General features: G+C 37.9%; 1 protein-coding gene across 1 annotated transcript in view; it reads right to left on the bottom strand.

The window, feature by feature from the left end:
- Positions 1-15,406, bottom strand: part of SLIT3 (slit guidance ligand 3) — a 612,784-nt gene that overhangs the window by 549,947 nt on the left and 47,431 nt on the right. The window contains 1 exon segment of the mRNA XM_042452193.1: positions 4,154-4,225. Coding sequence (XP_042308127.1) covers positions 4,154-4,225 — 72 coding nt within the window.

The raw sequence follows: 15,406 nt of genomic DNA, 5'->3' as shown, positions 1-15,406 counted from the left end.
GGCTCAAAGGTAGAATTTCTCATTGTAAAATGCCTGACATTTTTATGAATACAAGCCTGTTGAACTCATCAAAAACTTCAGGCATTCGAAGTCAAGAGGCAGCACAAAGGCACACACATACACACAAAACTTGCTGAAACTTCATTCAGCTTCTTCCACAGACACTAACAGTCTGCAAAAAAAAAAATCTGTAAGATTCATCTTACTTAATAAAGTAAGTATATTTTGTTCCAAAACTAAAGCTGAAGTTTCTTTTCTTTCTTTCTTTTTTTCCAGGACCAACATTTCATAAAGAAACTTCTCAGAAAAATCTGTGGGATACTTGTGAAGTAAATGTTAGAAGTTTATTCCAGTTCCCAAGAGTGTTGTGTCATATATTTTAGGACTAAAGAGAATGTAAAACAAATGTTTTTGCTTGGTTTGAATCTGTGCTCTAATGGGCAGATGACATTGTCAAATGTTGCATCACAACTGTTACTGAGGCTTATTTAGAGACTATAACAGAGATGCTGAAGCTTACCAAGTCCAACCAAAAGAAGCAGCAGCACTTGTATTTATTTCCCTATGGTGCTTTTCCTTCCCACTAGCATTTCTCCTTCCTGCCTGTGAACAAGGAACTCTGAGAATTGATGTGACAGACCACATAACTCCTAATATGATAGGTCACATCTGAGTCAAAGAAATCTTTCTCACAGAGTAACACAGTGTGCACAAACAAATACTATTCCAAAGAAAGGTCTTAGTGTGAGGCTTGGAAAGAAGGCCAAGAAGTTCAGAATACTTCTTGATAATGATCTAGCACTACTTCCAATTGCCACCAGGAAACCTCACAAGTTCTGGACAATAGCTGCAAAAAATGTTTCTGTAGATATCCTCAGGTGTGATGTATAGCATATTTTTCCTTATGGTAATGTGCATTGCAGCTTGAACTGGAATTCTGATAAACTGTACCCCCTTTCCAACCTAGTTGACAGGAGATTTCAGCTGCTGCCACCCTACAGAATTAATGCAGTCTGACACTGTTTTAACTGTCATGGCTCCATCCCATGAATTCCTGGGAGTTGTTGTGGCACCAGAGCTCTCAAACAGAGAAGACCAAATATCTCACAAAACTACAGATCCCAGGATTGCATAGCAGTGAGCCATGTTAGTTCAAGCTGTGTCACACTTCATTAGTTCTGAAATATAGATATAGCCTTCATGTTGTGTTAGGGCTGATCATATGGCATAATGTACACTTATTGCATTTCTTGAATTTCAGTTCCCCACACAACCCTCCAAATGGGGCCAACCAATTGGCAACCACAGTTATGTCACTTCTCCTTCTCAGCATAATGATTCATAATGAAAAATTCCATGGGTGGTCACCTTCCTCTTGTTCTGGTTTCAATACATTACATTAGTGAAACTACAAGGTAGCCCAATGGCAAAAATAAAAAGATTGGAGGGAGGATATTTCTTTTATTCCAGTTGTTTTTCGTTTCCAAGAGAGAGAAAACTAATATTACATGGAAAGTGTTTAGAATTTGGATTTGATTTCCAGTTCTTCAGGTGACTATGCTGTAGAATGCCTAAAATGTAGGTCTAGCTCTGTGTCAATTCTGCAACAAAACATAACCCTCGGAGACCAATAAACCCTGTCCTGGACAATTTTTTTTAAAAAAATAAGAATAACCCTGCAATGATACATCTGCTTACCTTACCTGTAAGATTCCCAGAAGTTGATAGGAGGTCTGAATAGACATTTATTAAATCAGTTTTTGCTATCAGCCAAATTCAAAGAGGATCATGATTATTAATGGGTGTTACTCATCATGACAGTTGAGAAGATTCAAGAATTTGTTGTTTTGCACAATTTAGGATTCCTCAAAGCCACATGAAGTGCTTAAACACAACATGAAGCAGATTTTTATAAAATAGTTCTGGCAGTACTCTGCCAAAATTCTGCAAAGTAGAGGGTTCTGAGGTTCCAAATCCCTCTTCACCCAACAAAAAAACCAGGAGTTCTATTGACATGGCACAGTATACTCAGAACAATCTGGTAAAATTGAACTGTTGCATGCTGCCCACTTCCACAGTGAATCCTCAAATCCTGACATAACAAATAACAACCACCACCCAAGAACAACAATGTGTTCATTGCTCAATTAAGAAATATACTAAAGGAAAAAAAGTTTGTCTGAGTTTTAACAAACCACAGGGGCTCACAGGCTCAAGGTCCAAGACTTACATTCTCAAGTATACAAGATACAGTACTTTATCCATTTGATAAATGAAAAATTCCAGAGCTTGGGAAAGTTACTTCTTAGACTGTAACTTCGAATCTCAGTCAGTATGTGGAAACATAGTCATGTAAGTAGTACACTACAGAACTTTAAAAAAATGACCTGAGATGAAAATGTGAACATGTGGGGAATAAGCTCCAGACTTCTCCTCTTAGCAAGGAAGGTTAAAATAATGTATGAATTAAGCTTATTTAACAGGATGCTTTGCATTCCATTTTAAGGTTGACTCTCCTGTATATTCCCACCAGTAATGTCAAACAGATGTCACAAAGGACCATGTAAATAATTATAGAAGTTGCAGACATATTCTGTAATTGAAGGGTACTGTAGTTTGATTGCCCCCTTTCCTCTCAACTTTGTTTTTTTATAGATATGTCCAAGTCATTTCTTTGTTTTATTTACAATCAAAGCAAGCAAGCCTTCTCAAATTATGTAAGTTTTTTGGGTTTTTCAAGGGTGCAACACATTTGCATTTACCTTCATTTAAAAAGCAGATGACCTCAATTAAACTACTGAAAGCCTATATTATGAAGTGCCAGGAAGATAATATGTGTTGTTGCTGGAATTATTTTCAGAAATGATGTGATCATTTTTCAGTTTAAATCTTTAATACTGTTCAACAAACATACTTGCAAAGTTTAATTCAATATTGCTTGTGAAAATGAACTCATCTATTTGAATGAAATGTCTTAACATGTACTATTTATAATAATTATCTTTGCTATTGTGAAGTTTGACTGGCAACAAAAAAAATTAAGATATATGGCTGCTAGATTATCCACAACATTTTAATTTAAGTTTCTATAGCGCTCAAGATGCAGCCAAAATATACACTTACATAGATTTACATGTAAATGGAGCTGTTCATAAATCAAGATAAATATCTATTTTTCAAAAATCCTGTTATCACCTGTGAGAATGAAGTTTTTCAGTATACTGTACTTAAAGTATGCTCTAAATTTACCTTATACAAATGTAGCCCACTATCGTCATGTTGCAAGTTTTGGCTAAACATTTCAGTATACAGTCCTGCTTACTTTAAGCTCAGGTTTACATATACCTAGCAAGAGCCTTCAAAAGCCACAGAAGATGATAATCATCACAGCATTCCTTCACAAAAAAACAAAGCAAGAAGCAAAGGAAATATTGTAAAACACTTGTCACCACTTGAGAATACCAACATCAGTCTCTTCATGGGCACCAACTACTCTAAACTATCCTCTGAACCACTTTCAGGTATATTCAGATGTCAAGCTAAGCCATAATTATTATGATATGAATGAGCTTATCCTTCTCTCACACTTGCATATTTTGCACTTCCTTCTTTTCCTGGAGGACAGCCAGCAGCAATTCAGAAGCTTTAAATTATTTTTTTTATTATTATTAACCACAACGTGCTGTGCAGTAAAGATGGAAAAAGCAATCCTAATCTTAACTATGGTTTGATCAAAAGAAGCCAACTTCATAGCATGGATTATGAAGCTAACTTGTTTCAACAAACCATTGTCAGGATTAACCAGGCTAGAGAGTTCAGACAACATACTAACATGTGCTAAACCTAAAGTGGAGTTATCTGATCTCCTGTCCTTAGTGGGAAAGGGGGCACATCCAAACACGGGTTTTTTAAAAGAGATGTAACACCAACAACTTCAGCTTCCTAATATATGTACATGATGAGTAAAACCAACAACAACAACAAGGAAACATCTGTCAAATTTGTTTCCCAGCAAAGACTTTGTACAATAAACCAAGCCACATCTCAAAATCAATTTCAAGAAAGCATCATATTGAAACCTCACAACCCAAATTGCTGACTTAAAAACCAAACAAAGTACATATAGTATGCCAAAAATAAAAACTATACTTACAGTCTGGTTAGCTTCAATGTATTCTGAAAAAGGAGCTCTGGAAGAACTTGCAGTTTATTTCTGTTGAGACGCCTAAATAAAGAACAGCCGAAGTTAGCAAAGATTCTTTGGAGACTCTTCTGTCAAGGCAAATATTCATTCACAGAAGAAATTACAATTAATGCTCCACACATACAATGTTTTCAATTCACTAATCTTTATGAGGGGAAAAAACAGTTATAAGGAATGTTGAACCAAAATTGTAAACAGTATGTTCTAGAAAACGTGTGTGTGTGTGTGTGTGTGTGTAAGGTTGTTTTGTGCCCTTTTCTGTGCTATTAAATACTGGAAAACTACATCATTAGTTTTCAATATTTGGAGAACCATGTGCTGTTTTCAAGTTAGAATCGGTTGTGTAAGGCCATTTTCACTATCTTTCTTAACTAATTCACACACTTTTGTTCACTTAAATTGTGGTGAAGTACAGGTCAGGAAATCTCTTATCCAGAATTCCAAAATCCAGAACACCCCAAAATCTGTGACTGTTCACATGGATAGCTGACATAGTGATATATTTGTTTTCTGAAGGGCCAGTGTACACAAACTTTATTTCATTCACAAAAAGATAAACAAATTGTGTATAGAACTACCTTCAGGGTATGTGTATAAAGTGTATACAAAACATAAATGAATTTCATGTTTAGACTTGGATATCTCATTATGTATATGCAACTATTCCAAATATCCAAACAAATCTGAAATCCCAAACACTTCTGGTCCCAAGCATTTTGGATAAGGGAGACGCAACCAGTATTTAAAATATATACCAATGCACTACCCTTAGCTGAAGAATCTGGCAGGAAGAGGTTGAGGGAATACACCCTCCCATGGAGGATTTCAATCCTCCTTCATAGAGAGAGAAATAGCCATTGAGATTGACACATACATTTGTGTCACCCAAAATATTGCAGCTGACACACATTGTCAATGAAGTGGGAAAGGAAGCCCAACCAATGGCCTCATCACATGTTCATTACCCACAGTTTCTGAGTGCCTGCATATAGATAATATTTTCAATAATAATAATAATAATAATAATTTCAATTCATTTTCCTCACAGGGAAATCAGACAACGTGCTACTATGCTACTCACCTGTCTTAATCTCTTCCACTATATAGCCATATCAGAGGACGAAAGGATCACAACACCAAAAGATTTTTATCTGTGTTACTGATTTGAACGTTTTTCATTTAAGGGCACTACCGAAAACACATCTAACCTTACAAAACCTGTCACATCATGTAGGCTCATTATGGCTAAGAGAACTTAAAGAATCCCATCCCAACAAAACAGACTAGAAGTATCAAAAGAGTCTGGCTATAAGCCTCTTTTCAATGCCCCCTCCCCACTTTCTTTGAGAGAAGCTGACTTAAGAATATAAGAGATTCAGCACTGCAGTGACCTTTGAGCTGGAATGAGTGTTTGGGAAAGGAACTCTCCAGTTTGGAGATACAATGGGAATCCTCTCTACTCTATTACAAGTTGGGTCCAGACTCCTTCAACTTTGGATTTAGTTCCAGATGAGATTCACACCACACTTCTGCTGCTAAATCTGCTTTACTAGTCCAATCCACTTGCCAAACAAAACAAAAACCTGTAACTTGTAACAAAATGCTGAAGAAGGTCATTAGACACAAGAATAGTATTTGGGCACTCAGGCATTCTGTTTCCAGCCAGGAATCAAGTAGTTGTTGTTTTCTGTTTCCTGAACAGAATAAGGAAGTAGAGGAAACTACATAATCCAGTCTCCTCAACACCAGAAGCACAGGGATGATAATTTTCTCTGTCTCTTAAATTTACTTTGAGTATACATAGATGATAGGTGTCAGGAGTAGAACTGACCCAAACAGTTTTCTTAAAACAAACATTTTTCCCACTGTAAACTGTTTCCTTGAAATACAATGGTAATTTGGGATGAAAAATTAGTGTTGGGATTCTCACTCTTAAGACTTGTCTGACCTAGGAATTGAATCAGGGTGGGAAGTGGAAAAATGCAACAAGAGCACACATCTTTTTCACCATATGCTGCAAACCATTCTTGCATTTGCAATTTTCTTTTACCCATATGGATAGGATTTGTCATTTGCTCTGCCACCCAGTTCAGTTCAGAAAACAAGAAAGTCCACAATCACTGGCAGCAAATCAGAATGACACTTCCTGGGCCTGTTCAGCTAAGGACAGACTATCAAAGCTGCCTGCAATCCCCTCTGCACTTGCAAAGGTAAGCTTCTTTTGCTCAGGACAGGATGAATGAGAAACCTGGCAAGGCAGGGAGGGATATTATTGGATATCTGAAAAGAATCCTCAGTGTGTTTTGAACATTCAGGATGAAAATTTAGAATTCCATGGCTTTTGAAGCAAATCCAGGAAAGAGGGGGTGACAACACAACACTAATGACAACACATTTCCATCCAAATATGATAACCTTGTTTTATAAAGGATTCTAGACATAACCTAATAGGTCATATTGAATATCATAAATATATTCTGGAGCTTCACTATCCTGTTTGATTCTTCCAGCTGTTCTCACAACTCCAATATACAGTGTGCCCTTGCCTTACACAGGACATCCATTCCAGATCCCCCTCCCCAGTGTAAGGCAAATTCCACATATGCTCAAGCCTCATTGAAAATAATGGAGCACATGCATGCAGCGGCGCACATGCCATTTCCTGATTGTCGCACGGATTTCAGCATAAGCTGAAAGCTGCATATGACGCGGGCACACTGTACATTGAAATCTTGTTGCTATATGCCTTTCAAGTTGTTTCCAACATACAGAAATCATAGAGAAAATCTATCACAAAGTTTTCTCAACAAGATTTGTTCAGAGGGTGTTTACCATTTAGTTCATCTGAGACTGAAGCCATGTGACATCCTCAGAGTCACCACGTGGGTTTCATGGCCAAGTGAAAATTTGAATCCTGGTCTCCAAAAGTCTTACTGAAACACTGAAACCACTGTACCACATTGGCTCTTTTGTAAGTACACTGGGGGTGAAATAGATGGCCAGAACAGGTGGCTTGAAGCCACCCCTTCCAAAGCTGGATTGGGGCTGCAGCAACTACATGTTGCAGCCCCAATCCGCCTTGAAGCTTCCTGAAAAGACAGCAAAAAGACAGCTTTGCAGTTTGTACAGAGGCCGTAAACCAGCTTCATTACATTCCAGCAGTGTGCAATGTGTAAAGGCCATGCCGTCAGAATGTCATGAAACCACCCCCGTGTAAATGGCCAGGTGGCTTCCAGGCAGCTTGGAAGTGTGCAGCATGTAAACATTGCACTCGCACACTACCCAGAAGGTGGCACAAAAAAAGCCATCTGTTTCAGCCCTATGATGTCCTATCATGCCAAACTGTTTGCTGTTTCCATAGGATTACACCAGAGCATGCTACAAGTTTAGATTTACTCAGATACATCAAGTAGGATACCACATAATGGGTACACCGCCACATCACCTTCCACTGAACATTTGAGACGTGCATAAATTGCATTCTTGATCCTTTGCTGCATTGTCAAAGTTTCTCTTTCAGCTTCCAATTTCAGTTTTATATCAATTTGTTTTGGTGGGGGGGGGGGGGGGAAGGGACATGTCCACCAAGAAAGTTCAGACATGAGAATTTTTAATGTAGATATACAGATAGATGTCAAATTGCATTCATGACTGATCAGCCAATTCTGAAAATCATTTATACCAAGTGCTTTGATAACTGTTGAAGCCTTCATAAGTGTCAGGACTAAAGCCAGTGTCATTCTCTCTTTGTATGAAGTCTCAATGCCAGGAACCATGAGTGTCAATTTATCACCATTATTGTGCTGAGAGAAAGAAATAATTCAATAATATCATTTCTATGTGCTCCCTTGGACATACCTTGAAGACAGCATACCATAGCAGCACCTTCTGTACAACATGACACAAAAAAGCAAGTCAAAATTGGCATCTCCATAAGCAAATGTTGGCACTGGAGTGTGACTTAGTAAGAGTGGCCTAATGTTTGCACTAACATCTTTCAAAGGCAACACAGAAACACAAGCACTTTGTTCTTTATTTTCTAATCCATCTGCTTTTCAACACAGATGTGGAATTTAGCAGTTGGGCCAACACTTCTTTCCTTAAAAGCAGTACAGCTTATTATTGTGAACATTTGGGTATAACTTTGTCATTGTTAAGAAGGTTTAGTTAAGTCACATGAGGTAATCACATCAGATTTACTTGACACAGCTGTATTTTGTTTACACATGTGACAGTTAATGTGTAAAATTCAGTTAATAACAAAGTTATTTTTAAATAGAAATAATTGATATCTGTCAATGTGTGAAATCAAACATTAAGCTTTTTTCTTTTCTTTTTTAACTTTGATGAGTCGTTTTGTACAATTGCCAGTTGTTACATAGAACGATAATTTTTTGGAGCTGAATTAATGTGAGAAAAAGAAGAATTTACTGGCACACTAAATCAGTTGTATATGATTGTTATATTTATACAGTTCTTATGGCAACATTTAAAAGGATATTTTCCAAAACAATTTGGGGGGGGGGGTCACAAAGTACCAAAATGACAAGCAGTACATATTGGTCACCATCTTGCCCTTATGTAAATTTTGAAGAGAAACACACACAGAGTTGTTAAGCCAGCTGCCACATCACCGTAAGAGGAGGTAACCCATGGAACATAGATGCACAGAGCTATCTGGGATAGGGCAAAAAGGAGGTGTTCCTACTGATATTCACTGGGTAGTTAGACTCTGGAATGGGCAAAGAACAATACTAATCATGATAAATTATGCTAAAGAAAAAAAGAAATCTTCCATTTCTTACCCCAGGACAGGAGAGCGGAACCTCTGACTAGTGGGCCTAATCTGGGTATGCTACCCCTATCCCTCATCATCCCAGCAAGGAACATGAGTGAGATGTGATTCCGCCTATTATCTCCGAACAGTAGTAGTAGATAACAACAAGATATCCACCACACACCATTCATGCTCCCAGTTGGGATGACAAGCAGCATGCACAGGAACCCCTGTTGTTATTGTCAATCTCTGATCAGAGATAGCAGCAAAGTACTTCACTCCCTCTTGTCCTCTCTCAGGGGTGGAAAAGGTGGGGCAGACAATGCCTCAGATCCATAGAATGGCTGGAAGACTATTCTTGCACCTAGAACCTGATTCTGGAAGCCCAATTTGCCCACTTGGATGTCTTCCCAAGTGAAGAAAAGTGTGGAGGGGGTAAAAGTTATCTGGTAGGGATGCTGCATAGTCATGACCTGGTTCTGAAGGGAAACTCCACATGCAGCAGAGCCATTGGTGCCAATTACATTAGGGCACCTCATACCACCTGATGTCACCTGTCCTGCAATGGTTTGGGTTTGGGCAGTCACCTGGCCTTGGAGATGACTCAGGGAGAACATCAGGGGACTGGGGCAGATGTTATTTAGTCTTGTAGACATTTCCAGAGCCATCTAGTAGTACAGCAGAAGGGGATTTAGATGAGGAGTGTAACTAACATTTTCTGATCTGTTGAGAAACTCAGTGTAAAGAATAAGAAACTGTAACTTCGAGCTTATAGGAACATACTTTTAGTCAATATGTTTGTTTTGTTGCTGTTGTTGTTGTGTGCCTTCAATGTCATTTCTGATTTATGGCGAACCTATCACAGGATTTTCTTGGCACATTTGTTCAGAGGGCATTTGTCATTGCCATCCACTGATGCTAAGAGAGTGTGAGTTGCCCAAGGGATTCACATGGCCAAATTGAGATTCTAACTCTAGTCATCAGAGCCACAGTCCAACACTCAAAACACTACACCATGCTGGTTTATTTTACAGAACATTAACTATTAAAGTATTTAATATAATACTTTAATAACATTGGTTTGTACAACTAGGCCTGTTTATTGGACCTAGCCACCAAAGGCTTTGTCAAAGAAGCAAAAGAGAAAATATTTAGATTGGCAGTTGGCAAGAGAAGATTCAACTATGTGCTTATTTTTAAGCATCCATTTGAACTCAAAGGCTGGTTGCAGGTGGAGATAATCCTTTTGAGTTTCTCAAAGAGCTATTCCTTTGAGTATGGAAGTAAACTAAAGTAAGTAGTTTGAAACTAAAGTAAGTAGTAGTTTTTGTTGGAGTCTTGGCAGATAAGTTGTATTCTGCACCTTCATCTACTATGGCTGGCTGAGCTTTCCAACGGCACCCATTTAGACTGTATAGCTACATCAATATGTGGAAGGAGATACGTTCTAATGTGACAGTTTTAAAACCTGTTTACACTAGAAATATCTTCAACATTTCCATATTATTTCCATCACAACTTCTTGAAACTGCCTAAAGCAATACTTGCACTACAGGTTTTTGTTGTTGTTGTTGTTTTTAAGTAAATACAGGTACTGGTTTAGTTTATATGCTTGCAAATCTGATTATTTATTGGCCTAATGCTGTGCTCAACCAGATTAGATTTGTTCCGGATTGACAACATGATAAATTGTTTGGATTAAATACTTCTACGAAAACTCAAAGTTTAAGGATTGCATATTCTCCAACTATAGATTGTATAATAAGCAAATAAATATCAGAAAAATATTTAATGAGGCCTTGCATCATCCAGTCTTCCTTTTCATATTTCAGTTTTAAACAACTTATGTTTACTCTAGAAGAGTAAACCATCATGTGTACATGAGCCACAATATGCATAACACCTTCAATGCAAATATACTTCACTTCATAAGAAAAATTGACATATTTCTGTTCCCATTTTGTATCAGAAATCTATAGTGAAACAAACAAAATGTTTTGTGTAGAAGATGGTTTTTTTGATATTTTTGCCAACTGAACCCTACTTGCAAATTTATTTTGTCTCATTTGTGATTCCCAGATTTTAGTTTCCTCTATAACACAATCCACTTTTAAAGTGGACCCTCATTTCAGTTCCAGACTGTTCAAGATTACATCAGAACCAGTTTTACCTGCAACTGTAGGCCAGATGTTCAGTTATATCAATAATAATCTGGCCAGATCATTACCCACACCCATTGATTCATGAATCTCTTCCAGGTTAGATAGACTGACAACAATATTATAAATGGTGAGGAGTTTGTTCTATTTTTAAACAAAATCATCACTTACACAACAACCCAGGAATCATCCTGCTACCGATTAAACCTTTCCAAAAAATATTAGAATACACATAAAAAGAATCCATCTAGGAATTCATCAATCTTAACATGAAATATATGTTTTTTAAAAAAACATTCAAGATGGAAGATGGAAGAACAGAGACCTAAAGCAACTCCCAGAAGAATGTAGCGCTCTTATGTTCAAAGACAGAAAGTAAAGGTCTTAATATTTATAACAAGATCATGTAATCCAGGGCCTTCACAATAGGCTAATTCAAATGTGGGCTCCGATCACAGAGTCGAGGTGTTCGGATGTGTGAAAGAGAAGCTCCTCCCAGAAGAATGTAATGTTCTGATGTTCAGTGAAAGACAGAAAGTAAAGTTCTTAATATTTATAACAGGATCATGCAATCCAGGGGCTTCACAATAGGCTAATTTGAAAGTTAATGAGCCTTTAAAGATATGAAAGTGCAGGCAGTACAGTAATCCCTCAGCATCCGCTGGAGTTTGGTTCCAGGAGCTTCTGTGGATACTACAATCCATGGATGCCTAAATTCCTGTATAGATAAGGGTGTAGTAAACAGGTGCCCCTTCTATAAAACAGCAAAATCAAGGATTGCTTTTTGAAACTTTTTTGTGGGAATATTTTTGAACCATAGTTGGTTGAAACCATGGATACAAAAATCCATGGATATGGAAGGACAACTGTATTTTCCCTTATATTTCTACTTCTATTCCTGCTTCCCCACACTCACTGAATTCTCTCCTTCCCATGTGATCTGCATAAGCAAACTATGCTCTCAGAACTGAAAACACAATTTCATCCTGGTTTACAAATGCAAACCATAATGTTCTGGCAAGCTGCAGTCTGCTACAAACCAAGAACAGTAGGTGGAAGAATTACACTTTGTGAGTAGAAGGCGAAGAGGAAGAAGAGCCCAGGGTCCATAAAGTTATCTTTATACAGCTGAAGCCTAGACTGGCATTACAGCGGGAACTCCTCTGGTTTGCTTTTTAATTCAGTCACCAACATAACTTGTTGCCACAACTATCCATGCCTTGGGCCACCTGAAACTAGAGCATCCATTTGCAGATTTTAGTCCATGACAACCTGATTAGGGGTTTGCCTATCATTAGTCCCTTAAGATCATACTCTCATGACACTCATGAACCCACCTTTTGTTTTTAAGATTTTGAAAACTATGGGACTTGACTGAACAAAGCGGCATTTTTGCATCTTGCTCTAGTAAGTTGTTTGAGGGTTTTTTTCCAACTTGGAAAACTGATTACTGCAGTATACTTGTGGGGGGGAAAGCCCTTTACTTGTTGATCGACTGTCAATATTAAATGTAAGAACTTCTATTTGCCCCACTGTTTCACTACCACCAACTGTGAGGATTTGTTTTTTGTTTGTTTAACTTTTATCCAATTTGTCATTTATTGTGAAGGCTGTGCCTCTTTTGTGGGAGGCTTTATTCCTTTGATATTACTGCAGGCCAACACCTGCTAGACAAATGATCCATTATTCAGGCTGCTGCCACACTCTGTGACATTTACCTTTGTGATTCTTTATGTGTGAATCTCTTTGCCTATGCCCCACCACCAAAACTGAACACCCCAACTGAACAACCTGGATCACAAAATGCCTTTAAACAGCCATGCCCAACAGGCAAAGTTTATCAGTGTATCACTTCCCTCAGGCATCTTTTCCAACTGTATTCTTAAAAAGGGAGGGATGTTTCTTCAAGTCATGATAATGATAGCTATTGATCATCATGATTGATTGTCATTTGACCTCCTTGTTGGGACAGAAAAGAAGTAAGTGTAGGGATGCTTAATATAGAACTGCAATTTCCTAAGAAATGGTCAGGAAAAAGTTCATTTTCTGACCAGATGTATGACATGTACAGTTCTCTTTTCCTCAGTTAAATACACGTGGCAAATAACTACCAAATCTGTGTCCATAATTTAAAACCATCAAATTAACACAAGTTACTCTTGAAATATACATTTTATTTATTCATTCTGTTTACTTTCAGGGTTCACACTCTGCCTTTTAATGCATTTTTAAAACAAAAGTTTGTTAATTTCATGGGGATTAGGAAGAGCAGACTTCATTACAAATTGTGGAGAGATGATAGGCTCACCTATGGCATAAATCACCAAGAGCCTATAATCTTTGATTATCTTATTGGCCAAACTGAAAATTGTAATCATCAGATCTCTTGTCAAGCCACACTCTTGTCAGACTTTTACCTTGTGGAGGACAGTGCATTGCACATTGTATTCAGCTCTGTTGCCTACAGCTACCTGTCCTGCAGGAAAATTTAGGACAATGACTCCATTATCTCTTTTCTCCTACCTGTACTGACAGAATGGTTGGGTAGATTGAAGAACTCAAGTTCTCTTTAGAGAATATTGCAGACCAATTCACACAATTATATTTTGAGTATAATTGTACTGATCATACAACCAACTGAACTGCGAGATTTTGGTAGTAGAGGTTTTCGTAAGATATAAATGCCTTCTATAGGACTGACCTGGAATAAGTTTACTTGACATATATATCTGTATATATGTATTCAATAATAATAATAATAATAATAATCCGCTTTTTCCTAAAGGAATCAAAGCGGATTCCAACAGTATAAATAAAACATCAAACAATGAAAAATTAGATTTAAAAAACCCCAAGACTCCAACCCTTCCCCCAATCATAAAAACAGTGATCGATTCATAAAAAGAGATTAAACATCAAAGAATTTAAAACTATCCAATAGGAATACATTAAAATTTCAGGCAGATTAGTGGAAAAAACGAATCTTCCTCTAGAGGAGGTGAGGGGACAAGGGTGATAGTATCAAACAATTTTGGTATCAGTAGCAACAGAGGTGTCAATAGAAGGGGAGGCAAGTGTAATGTATCCAATGGATCTAACCTAGTCTGGGAAGGCCTGCCGGAAGAGATCCGTCTTAATAGCCCTTTTAAAGGCTTCCAAGGTGGTAATATGGCAGATCTCATCCAGCAGGTCGTTTCAGAGCCTGGGAGCAACTGATGAGAAGGTCCTCTGGTTATTTTAAAATGTGTGAGTTACACAATGTAGGCATTCATAGCATTTCCAAGGTAAAAAATATTTAGACCCACAAATTCAGAAAGGTTTATATCTCTGCTGTAATGATTAACCTGGATATTATGGTACAGTATATGGGTGACTGTTGTTCTCAATCTAAATTTTCTAACCCTCATTTATAACAGCTGAAGAGAATTTACATTTTCTGGAGCATCCTGACAGTCCATGTTTTCTCAGCTATTATTCTGAGTAGGTAAGGAGTGCTTGGATGCATCACCTTTGCCAAGATATCTGCTTTGTGGCTCCAGGATCTGCTGCCGTTGCCTGAGACATCAGTTTCCAGTATTACTGCACCCTTACACACACACACACACACACTGCAAACTATAGTTCTGTTCATTATATCCATTTCCCTTTATCTGTTCCCACTGGAATTCTTTATTCAACATTTAGAATGCAGTCACAACCTCATTGCTCTTCTTAGTCCCTCCTGAAACAAACTAACTTATTTATTTATTTATTTATTATATTTATACCCCTCCCTTCAGCCCTAATGACTATCAGAGCGACTTACAAATATCATTTTTAATTGGATGGTTCCCTGCCCTCAGGCATACGATCTAAAAGACACGACACAAAAGGAGAAGGGAATGGTGATGGGAAAGGGGTTGAGGTCCAGTGGTTCTTCTCTCCCTCTGAGGCCTGGACCAAGGCAGATGGACTGGAGGGAGGGATCTTCTTCTTCAGGCTAGCCCTGATGGAGCTCGGCCTGCCTGTTCACTTCCTCACAGGCTTTACTCCAGCTTTACTCCAGTACTACCACAGTTGTTCCATGGTTTGTGGGATGATGTGTTTCTCATTCTATATTCAATTTACACTGAAATTATATATGGATGTAATCAGCGATAAATAGGAACCTAGTTGGAGGCTTACTTTTGGCAACCATCATCTACTTTAGCCCCCATCCAATTTTTCATCTCTTGCTCTCTCTGATACACTTGTCTTCATTCAAAGCTCAAGTTCCACATGTTTATG

This window comes from Sceloporus undulatus, chromosome 2 (genome assembly GCF_019175285.1).
Source record: "Sceloporus undulatus isolate JIND9_A2432 ecotype Alabama chromosome 2, SceUnd_v1.1, whole genome shotgun sequence".
Classification (NCBI taxonomy): Eukaryota; Metazoa; Chordata; class Lepidosauria; order Squamata; family Phrynosomatidae; genus Sceloporus; species Sceloporus undulatus.
This window is presented reverse-complemented; position numbering and strand designations above follow the sequence as displayed.